At 37.6% G+C, this 13,687-nt stretch overlaps 1 protein-coding gene across 23 annotated transcripts in view; it reads left to right on the top strand.

The window, feature by feature from the left end:
* The window catches only part of NRXN1 (neurexin 1), a 1,212,452-nt gene that overhangs the window by 597,450 nt on the left and 601,315 nt on the right, over positions 1-13,687 (top strand). For all 23 annotated transcript variants that reach the window (XM_034764365.1, XM_034764364.1, XM_034764372.1 and 20 more), the window contains one exon: positions 9,688-9,810. In XM_034764365.1, coding sequence (XP_034620256.1) covers positions 9,688-9,810 — 123 coding nt within the window. The remainder of the gene's footprint in view (positions 1-9,687; positions 9,811-13,687) is intronic.

Genomic DNA, 13,687 nt, shown 5'->3' with positions numbered 1-13,687 from the left:
ATTTAAAAAAAAAAAAATTCTAAGTAACTTCTGGGACTACATTTGAACTGAATTTGATGGGCAAGTTTTTATAGTTTTCAATCACATTTTCCTATATCATAAACATTATTTCCACTTTTGTTATGTAAAAGATCTATACAATTGAAATGGGAATTAGACTTGCTTACTTACTATAAAGTAGAGCTGGCTGTGAGTGTTCCATTATTATTATTTTTTTGCCAGATTATGAGATTAGCAAAATCAAAATGTTCCATAGGAAAAATATCTAGATTGCTGATTATTTTATTTATTTTTCCATCAGGAAAATAAAAATGAAACATATCATTTTAGGTTGGGTCAACTTGAATTCAAATATTTACATTCATCAAACAAAATACAAATGTTTTTTTTCATGTCAGTTTGACATTAATCTCTGACCACCTGAGCTGCTGCGGTGATTCGTGGGAGTTGAAGTTCAGATGCCTCAGGCCCCTATTCTTCCCTTTGGGTTGGGCCCCCTGGCTGGTCACACTTCTCATGATGCATTGTGGTTTTCCCTCTGGCTGATCTAGTGGAATGCATCATGGGAGCTGGAGCTTGGGAGAGAAGCCCACAAGAGAGATTGGGATATGAGACCCCTGAACTACAGCTTCCATTAGGAACAATAGCAGCTCAGGTGGATGTAATTTTATGTAGAAACAAAGTATTTGATTTTGGAATATCAAAACACCTTTTGATTGGGGAATGTCCAAACGAAATGTTTTGACATATCCAAAACAAAATTTATTTGGAATGTTTCATTCCATTAAAAATATCAATATTTTCACTTTTGTATCTAGATTCAAGACAAAAACAAAGGTTGAAATATCAAAATCTCCCAAGAAATAAAAATTCCAATTTCCAGTGAACTCTGCTATGGAAGGAAAGCAGTGCAACTCCCTTTGAACAGAGTGGTCTCTGAAGGGAAACAGGGAGGGCAAAGTTTAATCACTTTCCAAATTCCATACTAAAAAAGATACTTGAGACTTGAGCAGTGATTAAATTGCACAGATGTGTGATATAGACCACACAGAGATGCCCAGAAACATAGGCAAATACAATTTTTGTTATGAAAAAAACAAATTTTTTTTGCATTACCTTAGGCTTCAACCAAGATTGGACTCCCATTGGAGTAAACACTCTACAAAGTCATAGTAAGAAATATTCCTTCTCCTGAGGTTGTTACAACCCAAGTAGACAAATGGTGGGAGAATGGAATTATTACTCTAATTTGGCAAGTCAGAAACTAAAGCACTCACATACAATGATTTGCCCAAGGTCAACAAGAAGTCTGTGGCAGAGTAGGGAACCAAGCCCAAATCTTCTGAGTCTGTTCCAGTGCTTTAACTGCAAGGCTAGTCTTCCTTTGAGTTATTAAGTTTGACAGAATTTCTTGTTTGAAAACATACAACAATGAGCTGTAAAAGCAAGAATTCGATGCTTAGGGATTGTTGACTTCATTGGATTTTGCTTTAGGATTGTAGAGCAGATTCAAAAACCCTTTAATGCCTTCAGCACACACATTCTGATATTTATGTTCCTTGGCGAATGCATGAAACAGAAACTGCCCTCTTTCTATTAAAAAATACTTCCAGAGATTAATTTGACTGTTATTGGGCTTTCCACAGTTGTTCTCATTACACAGTTTCTAAAGGAGGGTAATGTAACTGTCCCTAGGGCTATTTGAAGGCCACTTTCTTATTACAAAATAAAATAAAAATAAGAAGCTAATTCTACCTAAGAGGTTAAAATACAGTTGAGATATCCCTGACATGGCTTTGGAGATTGATAATTTAATAAAAAAAGCCTATTTTATTATTTATTTTATTGTATTGTTTGTGGTGTTATTTATGTATTTTATTTACTCTTGAGCACTGACCATGTGCTCAGAGCTTTCCAGATCACAAAGCACTCAAGGTCCAGAGGAGTTCCCGATCACAGAAAGAGGCTGATGGTTAAAATCCAGCTTGGGTAATAAGTGTCTATTGTACCTATTATTATTTTTTTACAATATTATTATTGTACCTATATTATTTATAATGTACTATATTTATTTATTGGTTGGTTTTAGAATAGAGCTTAGGGACCCTAGTTGAATCAGGATCCCTTAGCATCGTAAAGGATTGTTACATAGAATATCAGGGTTGGAAGGGAGTCATCTAGTCGAGCCCCCTGCTCAAAGCAAGATCAATCCCAAGACAGACTTTTGTCCTAGATCCCTAAATGGCCCCCTGGAGGATTGAGCTCACAACCCTGGGTTTAACAGACCAATGCTCAAACCACTGAGCTACCCCTCCCTCTTCTGGAAGCTTGTGGGTGGCCTCAGTGAAATGAGTGGATAATTTCAGTTCATGTTCTGGTAAATGTGCTACCATGACACAACACACCATTACATTCATAGGGTTGTCAACCCTCCAGGTTGGCCTGGAGTCTCCCGGAATCAGCACTGATCTCCCGGTGACTATTGAAAGCAATCTGGGAAATTTTAATAGGATATTTTAAGAAAATGACATTACATTTGGCATATTGGGGGCGGGGGGGGGGAATCTCCTGGAATAGCTTCAGTCAGAGTTGGCAACTCTATACCACCAGCACCCTTCTTGGCAATCTTAGCAGAGGAACAAAGGAGCCCCAGATTTCCTTTCAGCCAGGTAGTTCTGTGCTGACATGCACGGCGGGATCGTTTTCAGGGCTGCATGTAAAAAAGGTATAGGCTGTGCCTACCTGGAAAGATCACTGCTTCAGTTGGTTTGCTGAAGCACTGGAGTGAAATGACCTGGACAGATTTAGTACCTTGGCCATGTAGGCAGGAAATGTTATATTGTGCATACTATCTATTTGATTAAATACTTATATGACCCTATCACTGTAGTATCTGAATGCCAAACAAACATTAATGTATATATCCTCACAACATAGTAATGGGGCATTACCTCTATCCACAGTGGGGCACTGATTTACCAATGGGAGAGGCAAAAGGAAGGAAGACAGTGTTGACCTGTGTGTCAAGCAGCACAGGTGTTTGGACTGGGTGGCACAGCAGAGGAAAGGAGAGAGAACAAGAATATAAGAGAGTGATAAATGGAAAAGAGACAGCATGCTCAGAGAGATGAGAGACAACAGACCAAAACAAAAAAAAGAAAAAAAAAAGAAAGAAAGCAGACATAGAAATTAAGAAATAAAGACAAAGCAAAGAAAAAGAGAAAAGAGAGAGAATGAAAATCCTATCCAAGCATCAAGGTTGGCTGTTAGTCAGACAGGAAGTCAAAGATAACCCCTAGGTTGCAGGTCTGTGTGACTGGGAGGACGATGGAGGGTTCAACAGTGACAGAGAATGGGAGAAGTGGAGAGGATTGTGACAGGTGTGGCAATTGCCTGCAATATCCTGAACAAACTTTATTGAATTAAACTTAATTCATAAGGTTGAACTTATGTATCATTGTGGGCCAGGGATTGTATATAATTCTATGGGGAAGGACCACAGCCCTCTAGGAACTAAGAACAGCAGTGGGGAGGTGGTTAGGCAAACTCACTCAAGTAATAACACCTCTAGAGAGCTATCACCACCTTGAGAGAGGCTCCCTGATACTAGTTCAAACTGGATTGTCTAGGGACCAACAGATCAAGAAAGGATTTTTTGGATGTATAGCCTGAGTTTAAACTGACTCAGAGCCCTTCTTAATGATCCAACAAATAGGCAGACTCTTTTATCCAAGGGAGGCCCCAAACTTTCCTGGGAAGGGTTGGAAGAACTTGGCCCAGTCTGTGTGCTTATTTTGAGCTAACAGCTATTGTGAACTTACAACCAAAGGAAAACTTCTGTTTAGGGTTTGAAAAGCTGTTTGTTAGCAGTCTTTTACTGTTTTTAATGTTTTCTCTGTAATGCTTTTACCTTAAAAAAGTGCTTGCTTGGAAGGAGCTGTGTGGTAGTTTTACAGTGGCAATTATGCTGTTTGCTGTCTCTGAGGAGAAAAGTAAAGCAGGCTTGCTGACACAGCCTGAGTTTGCTGCAGAGGTCACAGTATAGGAGAGAGCTATGCAATCTGGAAATACCCCAGTTACGAGGGAGAGAGATATGGGTCTCCACCCAAGAGAGGTGATTAATGTGGAGCCAGGAGCTTAGAGTGGGTGCCCTTGCTGGACCATTGAAAGAGAATAGAGGTGCAATTGTCCTGTGCTGTGACGAGGAATGACGAGGCATTCCATTCTGGCCATGTTAAGTTTAAATTGGCAATGAGCCACCATGTCCCTATATTTGTTAATTTGGCCCTTTTTATTCAGTATTAGTACCCTGAAATCTAGCAGTTATTTAAGACTGCAAAAGTATGAAACAAAGCCAAACAAAGCGTACCTCAGATTAGATTCCAGCTAAGGGAACAGGAGTTTAGAGTTGTGTGAATAACCAATTTTTCAGTTCACTGGCTGAGCTGAAAAATTGGGAGAGGGAAAAAATCATTCTGAGTTGACCCAAAATGACACATTTCAGATTTTTTCCCCCCAGAAAACCAAAGGAATGGGGGGAAGCAGGAAGCAGGTCAGATTAAGAGTTTTGTTTCATTTTCAGGGTTTATTTAAATGTTTTGATTTTTTTTTAAATAAAATTGATTGCAATTCCAAAATGTCTTTCCAAAATGAAAAGTCAAAATGTTTTGTTCTGATAATGCCGAAATGGATCCTATTGATAGTTCTGATTTTTTTTTCTTTTTTTGTTGTTGAAACAGTTCAACAACATCTGCCAGAATTTGCTAATTGTTTTGATTGACCCAAATCTGCATTTTTTTGGTGAAAAAAGTATTCGTGTGAAAAATTTTGCCAGCTCTACAAGAGCTTCTTCAGCATACATCTGTGCAGGTCATTGTCTATCTGTGTCCCTGAAAAGGAAAGCTTTAATATATGATTGACTTGCAGTATTAGTGGCTCAGAGGTAGGAATTCTGGGTACATTATGCAGGACAAATAAACTGAGCAGAATCTAGAGAGAGGACAGAAAGGAATCCCAGGAGAAGAACAGAAGAGTGAGTACTGTGGGACTAGTAGAAGATGAGGATAGAGTGGGAGCAGAATAGCGTCAGTCCATGGAAAGTTTTGAAAACTATGCTCTTGGGCCTTAAAGGAAAGAGGAGGAAGGAGGAAATAGCCATGACCTTTATAATGTTGGTTCTTGTCACAGCTGAAAATACTGCAGGGAGGTGGTCCCTTCTCAAGAGAGGATAATTTGTTAATTAAGGTTTAGCTTGCACTCATTGGACAGCCACCACCTGGCTTTAATAATTCAGAATGAAATACTGAAGTTTGGGCTCATTTTATTCAGCACTTACTGAAGTCGATATTCCATTAATGTCAGTGAGGGGTTTGCCTGAGTCAGGATTTGTCCCTCCTTTTGAAGTCAGTATTAGGGCTGCTCAGGTGAGTAAAGGGTGTAGGAAAGGGCCTTTACAGATTTATACTGCAACAACATTGATAATTTAATTTACATCTTGTAAAATCTGAATATTGTGGTTGAAGACATTTTTGTTTTCAATGATGTAGTCCAGAGATAAGACTTTAATGTAAAAGGTTTTATATTAGTACACAGGAAAGTAGAGTATTTGAATGTTGTTTTCATCTAATCACAATTGGGCAGGTAAATTAATTTTTAAAAAACACAGGCTCTCGCTGCTACAATATACTTCATAGTTTGTGTAAAAAAAATCTATAGACTGCTCACTCTCTGTCCAAATATAAAGGATGGAGTGGCTGCATTACTTTCACAAGAGGCAGAGCTACGAATGAGTTATGCATGTCATCCAAATAAGTGCTGATATACACCACTCTGCAACATCATGGATTTCACATATGCTACATGTATTAGACTAATTGTTTGATAAATATTTTAGAGACTAAGAAAAAAACAACCTAGAATAATAATAATTTTTTTACTCCTTCACCTGTACAGCAAATTCCCTCAGCCCTATGAGTCAAACAGTACAGGTCTTGGAGGGAGAGAATAAAAATATATAAATACATTCAAAATATCTTTATGAATTATGTAAAATGTTTTTTTTAAATACATAACAATGTCCTGGTTTTAAATTTTAATATCTCAAACCTTCCATGAGTATGTTTAATTGTAATGCTGGATATAAAGTTTATATTCTTAGTCCTGATTCACTATTAGATATCCAATTTTTAAGGTGAGGTTTTGCTTAGAAAAGTGCACATTAAAAAATGATGCCATCTCACTCAACCATTTCTCAAAGGGGCAGATCCTCAGCTGATATAAATTTTCATAGTTTCATTGAATGGAGTTATGACCATTTATATCAGCTGAGGATCTCTCCCCCTCCCCAGGTGTAGTCAGAATAATACCCTTCCTACTTTACAGATTCAAATACATATTTCCTAGTTTTTTCTGCTGGTGCAAGCTCTATGCAATTCTGAGATTGTGCGCTACATTCCCATTTTGATCATTCCTCATTCACAGCATTAAATAAGCCACAGCTGCAGATTTTTTTTATCATTAGTGATGAGTGAGTCAGAAAGAACGCTACTGACTTTTTGATCCCAAAAACTTAACTGTGAGTTAAAAGAACCATCTTTATACTTACAAACTGAACATGCTTGAACAGGAAATCAACGAGAAACAATAAACAGGCAGCCATACAAATTACAGAGTCACACTTCTAAAGAGAACTTGTTACTTGGTCAAGAACTGAATATTTGACTGTCCAGGGACTCCAGACCATTATAATTTTGCAGGAGAAATGCCACATTAGAAAGATAGGGAGATGGGGGAGGCGGGGAGGGCGGATTTCTCTAGCAGGTTGATTTCTTAAAAAGGTGGTTTGAAGCTGCTCAGATTTTTGGAATGTCAGAAGCAGTCCCAGCAGAGGAAATTAATAGCCAGAGTGTAGTGAGGCAGCAAAATTCATTGTGTGTTATATCTGTATCTAATATATGAACACGCACATTCATTCTGCCTTCAGATGTGCAAATATAGCTTCCATGAAATACAAAGCCATTGTTTTCAGTTACACACTATGGATGACAAAATTGGCTGGAATTTGGCTATTAGTCTGTTTTTGTTATTTATTCAAAATAAAAGTTACATCAGTTAGTAATATATTAGAATAACAATTGCCCAGTTATTTTTAACTTTTATTGAGCTTTACAATTGTACAGATCTGGAAACAATAGAGTATAGAAACATCAAGTGCAGAAGATACAATATTCAGAGGTAGTAGCAATCTGTGTTAAACAGCTGAAGAAGCACCAGTGCTCTTACAGGACAATTCCTGTAATGGATTCATGCAGTTACAAACCAAGGTTTTCCTCACATCACAGGATGAGCTTTAGAAAATGTAAGCAAACACACAGGGTGAATTTGGTCCAATATGTCTAATGGGGAAATGTCAAGTAATAGCAATAATAGAGAATAACCTCTATAGTGAGCACCAGTTATCAGCCTTCAGAAACTGTGATACACGGTGAAGATCTACCTCCCCTCCCCATGTGTAGTCAGAATAATACCCTCTCTACTTTACCGATTACAATAAGTATTTACTTTTTTTCCTACTTACACTCCACATAGGTGGGCGAGGGGAGATGGTGCGCAAGGAGCCTGAGCAGCCAAACCGGGGTGCCTGCAAATTGTAGCCAACCACATTGCAACGAGCATGGGATCACCACAGCCATGTTAGGTGATGGCTTTTCATTTGAAAAAAATGCCTGTGTTAAGAAAAGAATATGAAAACAAAGTGCAGCTTTTAAAGCCTCAGACAAAGCAGCAGGGACTCTTTCCAAAATGGGTTGAAAGTGAATTCCAGAGCTGCTTTGAAAGCTTTAAAGCTTTAGGAAACCAAATAGCTGAACCAAACAAAATTTGTATGCATCTGCAAATCCCACATTTCTGTATGGAAACCAGTGCTCACACACACTAAATGTACTCGTTACTAAACTGCTTCTTTGAACACCTGCAGTTATGAGAAGACATATTTAAATTGAAGTGATCTTTTTTTAAACTTCAAAACTAGATGCAGTTTTTGCCTGTGGCCATGATTTTGGACTATGTGGAATCCCTGTGGTCATGACTGAAGCTTGAAGTTAAAATGCCTCTGAGGATAGACAGCACTCTCCGAAGTCTTTTAATATGGTTTCTAAGCTTTTTATGCTTTCTATCCAGCCACAAATGACATGCTACTTAGCAGGGTGATTCCAAACTGGTGGCTAAGAACAAAACTTTGTGGGGCTTTTTGTATTCCTGTGGGATGAAATCTAATGGCCCCTAAAATTTATATAAATCATAAAACATGATGGGATTATATGAAGGGGGAGTGGTTATTTATGTCATATAATTAATCAGGAAATTAATAATTTCTGGAGTGACTCATTTTATATTTAAATATTTATATTCTTTTTGTAGAGTGCACAGCTATCAGGGCTAGAGAAAAGAGCTCCCTCTTTATTTAGCCTGATCTTCCATTATAAGTGGTTTTCTAGCTCCTTCCTTAACAGCTAGGACACTGCCCTGGTGTGCTAGCCATGTATGCAACAATATAAAATGGTGTTAGATTATGAATATAGATAATTTTAGGGGTCATAGATAGAGAGGAACCTTTCTCCAACTTGCCCTTGCTTTTGTGGCATTCAGTCACGCAATATTGCTTTAATTAAGTATGCCTATTATTATAGTAATATTGCTCTTGCTATGTCAGGGTCATTTGAAAATTCAGAAGAGAGCGACAGACTCTTTGATCTTGTTCACCCTGCCCCATCCAAGTTCCCCATTCCCTGATCATAATATTCTACTGTGCAATTTCCATAGTCATTTCATTCTTGGAGGTATTTTCCTTAATATTCATTATTTATGGTTTTTAGTGGTTGCAACTGTGTTATTCCAGATCAAATGCCATGTCTATATATAAAGCACATAGATTTTTTTTAAACTGAATAATTCTTACAACTTTTCAATGAAAGTCAATCTATAATGTTGTTTACAAAAATAGCAGTTATAAGATGGGTGTCCCAGTGCGAAAAAGAAAGGTGCGCTTTGGATGTTGAAGTGTTGAATGAGAACAGTGAAGACATTTGTTAGGGGATGCTAGTGAATCATTTAGTGAAAGTAAGGGTAATAACACTGACCTTCCCAAAGATCCAAACAAGCCTCACTTACTGCTATGGTACCTACAATCAAATAGAGGAAGTGATGCGATTAAAAATATTTCAATCACAGATCTGGTCTGCACCTTTCCCCAGTTGGCTGGTTATGTTTATTGTAAACCCAGTTTAGATTAATATTCTTTCTTACACCAGTAATCCCATTGACATGAAGTTCTATTTGCCTGAGTACAGGATTGAGACCCAAATCTCTACCATTATGTATGAGCTTTAAAATATACAACCAAACCACATGTGTTGACTGTGCCTATTTATGACAGCCTGGTTCACTATATTTGCTTTAGCATTAAAGAATGCTAAAAGTGTCCTAATGTAATGGTACTATATTTTGAGATTTGTATATACTTTGCTTGCCAGTTTTCTTGCTTGTTATAACTTTCAATGAATTTTAACATTGGTCCAGCCAGTCTCTCTCTCTCTCTCTCTCTCTCTCTCTCTCTCTCCTTTCTCTCTGTGAGGTTCACATGTTGACTGATTTAAATATTCCATAATGACTGTTTGGCATATCCTACAGGCAAAGGTCCAGAAACCCTTTTTGCTGGCTATAACCTCAATGATAATGAGTGGCACACGGTACGTGTGGTTCGTCGAGGAAAAAGTTTAAAGTTAATGGTGGATGACCAACAAGCTATGACAGGTAGTGTGCAGTTATACTTCATCTTACTGGGGGAAATAAGACAAAACATAACAAAAATTGTAGAAATAAAGGCCCTTATTCAAAGCCCATTAAAGTTAATGGGAGTGTTTCACCTGATTTTAATAGACATTGGATAGGATCCAAAATGCATGCTGTGCAACAATTCATGACCATCACAAGATACAACCAGAAAATCATCACAATTCACACTAGCTTCACTTTAGGGCTAGATCAACTCACACTGAAGTCAATGGGAATTTTTCTGTTGACCTCAGTGGATGTTTGATAGGGCCCTGAGGGGAGTTCGGAGGGATTTATCCAATGATAGAAGATAATCAAAATGCCCTCTGCACCACTCATATCCAATTTAAACTGCAATTAAATGCCAGGCCCTTTGCACTGGAATGAATTTCACAGATGTTTCCAATTGTTGGGCACAATTTTTCCCCCTAACTTTTAATAAGTCTTGCATTACCCGGCTTAAATAAATACATATTAGGCCATAATATTATCTTTTGTGTCAAAATGGTAATATATAGTCATCAAGAAATGTGAAAGTTAGAAGGTGCTGCAAACACTTCAGCACAAACAATACCGGGTACATTAGGTGATATTAGAGAGGACTTTTATTTGACCTTTCATCCTAAAAATACTGTTAAAGAACATTAGTATAAAAGTACATTCTCTAGAATTAAACAATACCAGAGGTGGTCTACTGAAGGTGGGGCAGAATTTTACTCAGTATATGTAATTCACTTTGTGATGATCTCCTAAGAAAGGAGGTTGCCTAAAAAAGGGTGGATTAATTGGTTTGAAATGAATAAAAATGGCACTGGAGTTTTACTATGATTTCTTTAATCTGGCAGCTAAGACCATAGAGTTCATTGTGTGACCTTTTTTTTTTAGTAGAAGAAGCTGTTCTGAACTGAATAAAAAGTGACATCTAAAAACTCCCATTTTTTTTTTCTATTCTCCTTATTGCCAAGTTTTAATTTAAACACCATCTAGATTACAAAACTACCAGGAAGGTCTGTTTTTCTCTGAAATCTCTTTCCAGCTGTTCAGAATGGCTTCAGCAAAAGGTCAGCATTTAATTGAAGGCAACAGCAAAGGTTTTTAGGATGCTAGAATTATAGTGTTTCTTAAATTCTGTTAAAGTGATTACAATTAAATGGGGGGAAAATGACTAAATAAACCTATGTTCATGTGCCATTAAGGCTGTGAAGTTCTGGTCTTGAAATTTCTGTGACACTGATTTAATATGGATAAATCCAATTACGATTAGATATCAGGGTTATGGTCAAAGGTCCATGAAAGTCAATAAACATCTTTTCATTGACTTTAGTGGGCTTGCGCTCCAGCCCTACGGTTGCTTGACAGATTAGATTTCCAGGGCTATCATTTCTCCAAAATGCCTCACATTCTGGTATTTTAAATGGAAAACTATTTATTTAAATCTGTGCTGGTGATATAACATTTTATTTTACAATTTAAGGCAGACCCTGATTTCTGTTACACTGAGTTACATCAGATATTGCCCTGAAGGGAAATTAGGCTCAATCCTGCCAATTGAAAGTTGACTGACAGTTGTAAAATCTGAAAACATTTAATTTTCTCTTTCAAAATAATGGGACAAGTGTGTCTCCCTTTGTGAAGGGAAGAAATCCTCCTAACATTGTCTCCTTGTGCAGTCAGTGGGAAGGCATTGAAGAACACTTGAAAGACATTGGGACTGCCATTTACACTGAGCCTGATAATCTGTAGGATCTCTGTCCCCACTTCAATGAGCGTTAGGCTTTCTGCATGTAGAACCTGCACTGCCATGCTGTGGCATGGCCTCTTCTCTTTCCTGCAGCACAGATCACTCCAGCACATGCTGCCAAAGGGTCACCTACTACAATGGCATACTGTCACCCTTTTCCAATAGGGAATCAAAAGTGCAGAATACAAATTAGCACTGCTCTGAACATCCTAAACTCAAGTGTTTTGCTGTGCAGAGTTGCTGTTGTTCCCGAGCTCTAAAATCTTTAGCACATGTCTTCAGATTTCCCAGTGGGCAGGGGTTTTTCATGTGGAAGCATTCTAAAGGTTACATGTGGGCTCAAGCTCCTCATGAGCCCTGGCTTTCCTCTTTGAAAAAAAGTTCCACTCTTTCCCAATAGTGTCTCCATTGTTTTCATCCCATTCCTATGCCACATAGAAAGAAGGATTCATAGAGTTTAAGGCCAGAAGGGACCATTAGATCATCTACTCTGACCTTCTGTATATCATAGGCCACTAACTTCCATCCAGCTACTCCAGGATTGAGCCCAGTAACTTGTGGTTGGCTAAAGCATAACTTCTAGAAAGGCTTTATTTGAAGCATCTGGTCCGATGATTTTTGAAAACTGCTTTTATGATACATAAGACCATACATTGAGGAAAGACATTGTAGGAATTGGCTAATGTGTTACATTTCATCTACTGGATGGAATTAGGACTGAACTGCTGTCATAGCTCCTAAATTGCTTCGCCTTGAGCTCAAGCACTTGGGGCCAAGGCTTTCAGAGCATGAGAATGAGAGCTCTATCCCTGCAGCTACAATTCTGATCGACTAGCTATGCAGCATAGTGGCAGCCCTAAACAGCAAAATTTTCAAGCGCATCTAAGTGACTTACCGGTAAGTTCCTAAGTCAGTTAGGTGCTTTTAAAAAATACTTAGTTTCTAGAGAGCTACAGTTACAGTATTTTGTCTATAAATATATAAAGTAAAAGTTGAATGAGTAGGGAAGGATACATATTTTAGCATATGAATAAATGTATGCTGAGACTTATTTATAACGCTGAAAGATATGTGGCCTTTAGGGGCACCTATTCCAGAAAAGACAATGCATGCTGCTTGCCAAATCTTTTCACTGACAAGTTCACAAAATGCCTAGCTCACCAGGCAGGAGCTACGGGGTTGTTCCCTGTTGGAGGCCACTGTAGGGGTTACAAAAAATGTGGGGAGTTATTTTAGATCTATAGTTGTATTAGCCTCTCTTGTACAATTAACACATTCAGGGAGAGGAGTGAGTGGTAAGCCCAGATTTCTGGGATGTATTTTATTCTTGTGCTCAAAAAAAAAGACAGACCCTTGATTAATTGAGAATGGGCAGAAAGGTTTGTCACTGCAGGGCAAAGCAGAGTGGAATTATGAATGGTGGGAAGGCCACATTCCAACTTAACCGTTTCGTCCAATTGGTGGATATAGATACACTCATACTTTTGGACTTACAGCAGTGTAACTGACAGCAGAACTGAACCCTAAGATTTTGGGTGAGGAATAGAGCTGGTAGAAAAATTTCCAATGGAACATCTTTCTATTGGAAAATGACAATTTGAAATCTAAACATTCTGTGGGAACGTGTCAATTTTGACAACATTTTGTTTTTGAAAAAATCAGTACTAAGAATTTTGATTTTTCATTTAATAACTATTTTTATTTAGATATTTTATTTTTATTTTTGTATTATATCAATTACAATACCAATAACCAATTCTAACCCAATTACCACCTGACAATTACCAATTAGAATGCCAATTCCAAATGGCCATTTGGAATACCAGTCACCAATTTTTATATTATATTAATTATATTATACCCCTAAACTTAACATATTATAATATAAAACATAAAAATGAAACAAACTATTTTAAAAATTGGAATTAAATATTTTTTATTAACCCCCCAAAAAATTTTGTGTAAATTTCATTTCATGGGAAATTTTGTTGGGGGGTGGCTTTTTTCCTCACAAAGAAATTCCAAGTTAGGAATAGCACAAGTGAAAAATAAGCAGCAGCAGTTTAGTAAAAGGAACTTTTAGGGGGAAAATGTAGTTGATGACTATGAATACAA

Source organism: Trachemys scripta, chromosome 3 (genome assembly GCF_013100865.1).
Source record: "Trachemys scripta elegans isolate TJP31775 chromosome 3, CAS_Tse_1.0, whole genome shotgun sequence".
In the NCBI taxonomy this organism is placed as follows: Eukaryota; Metazoa; Chordata; order Testudines; family Emydidae; genus Trachemys; species Trachemys scripta.
This window is presented reverse-complemented; position numbering and strand designations above follow the sequence as displayed.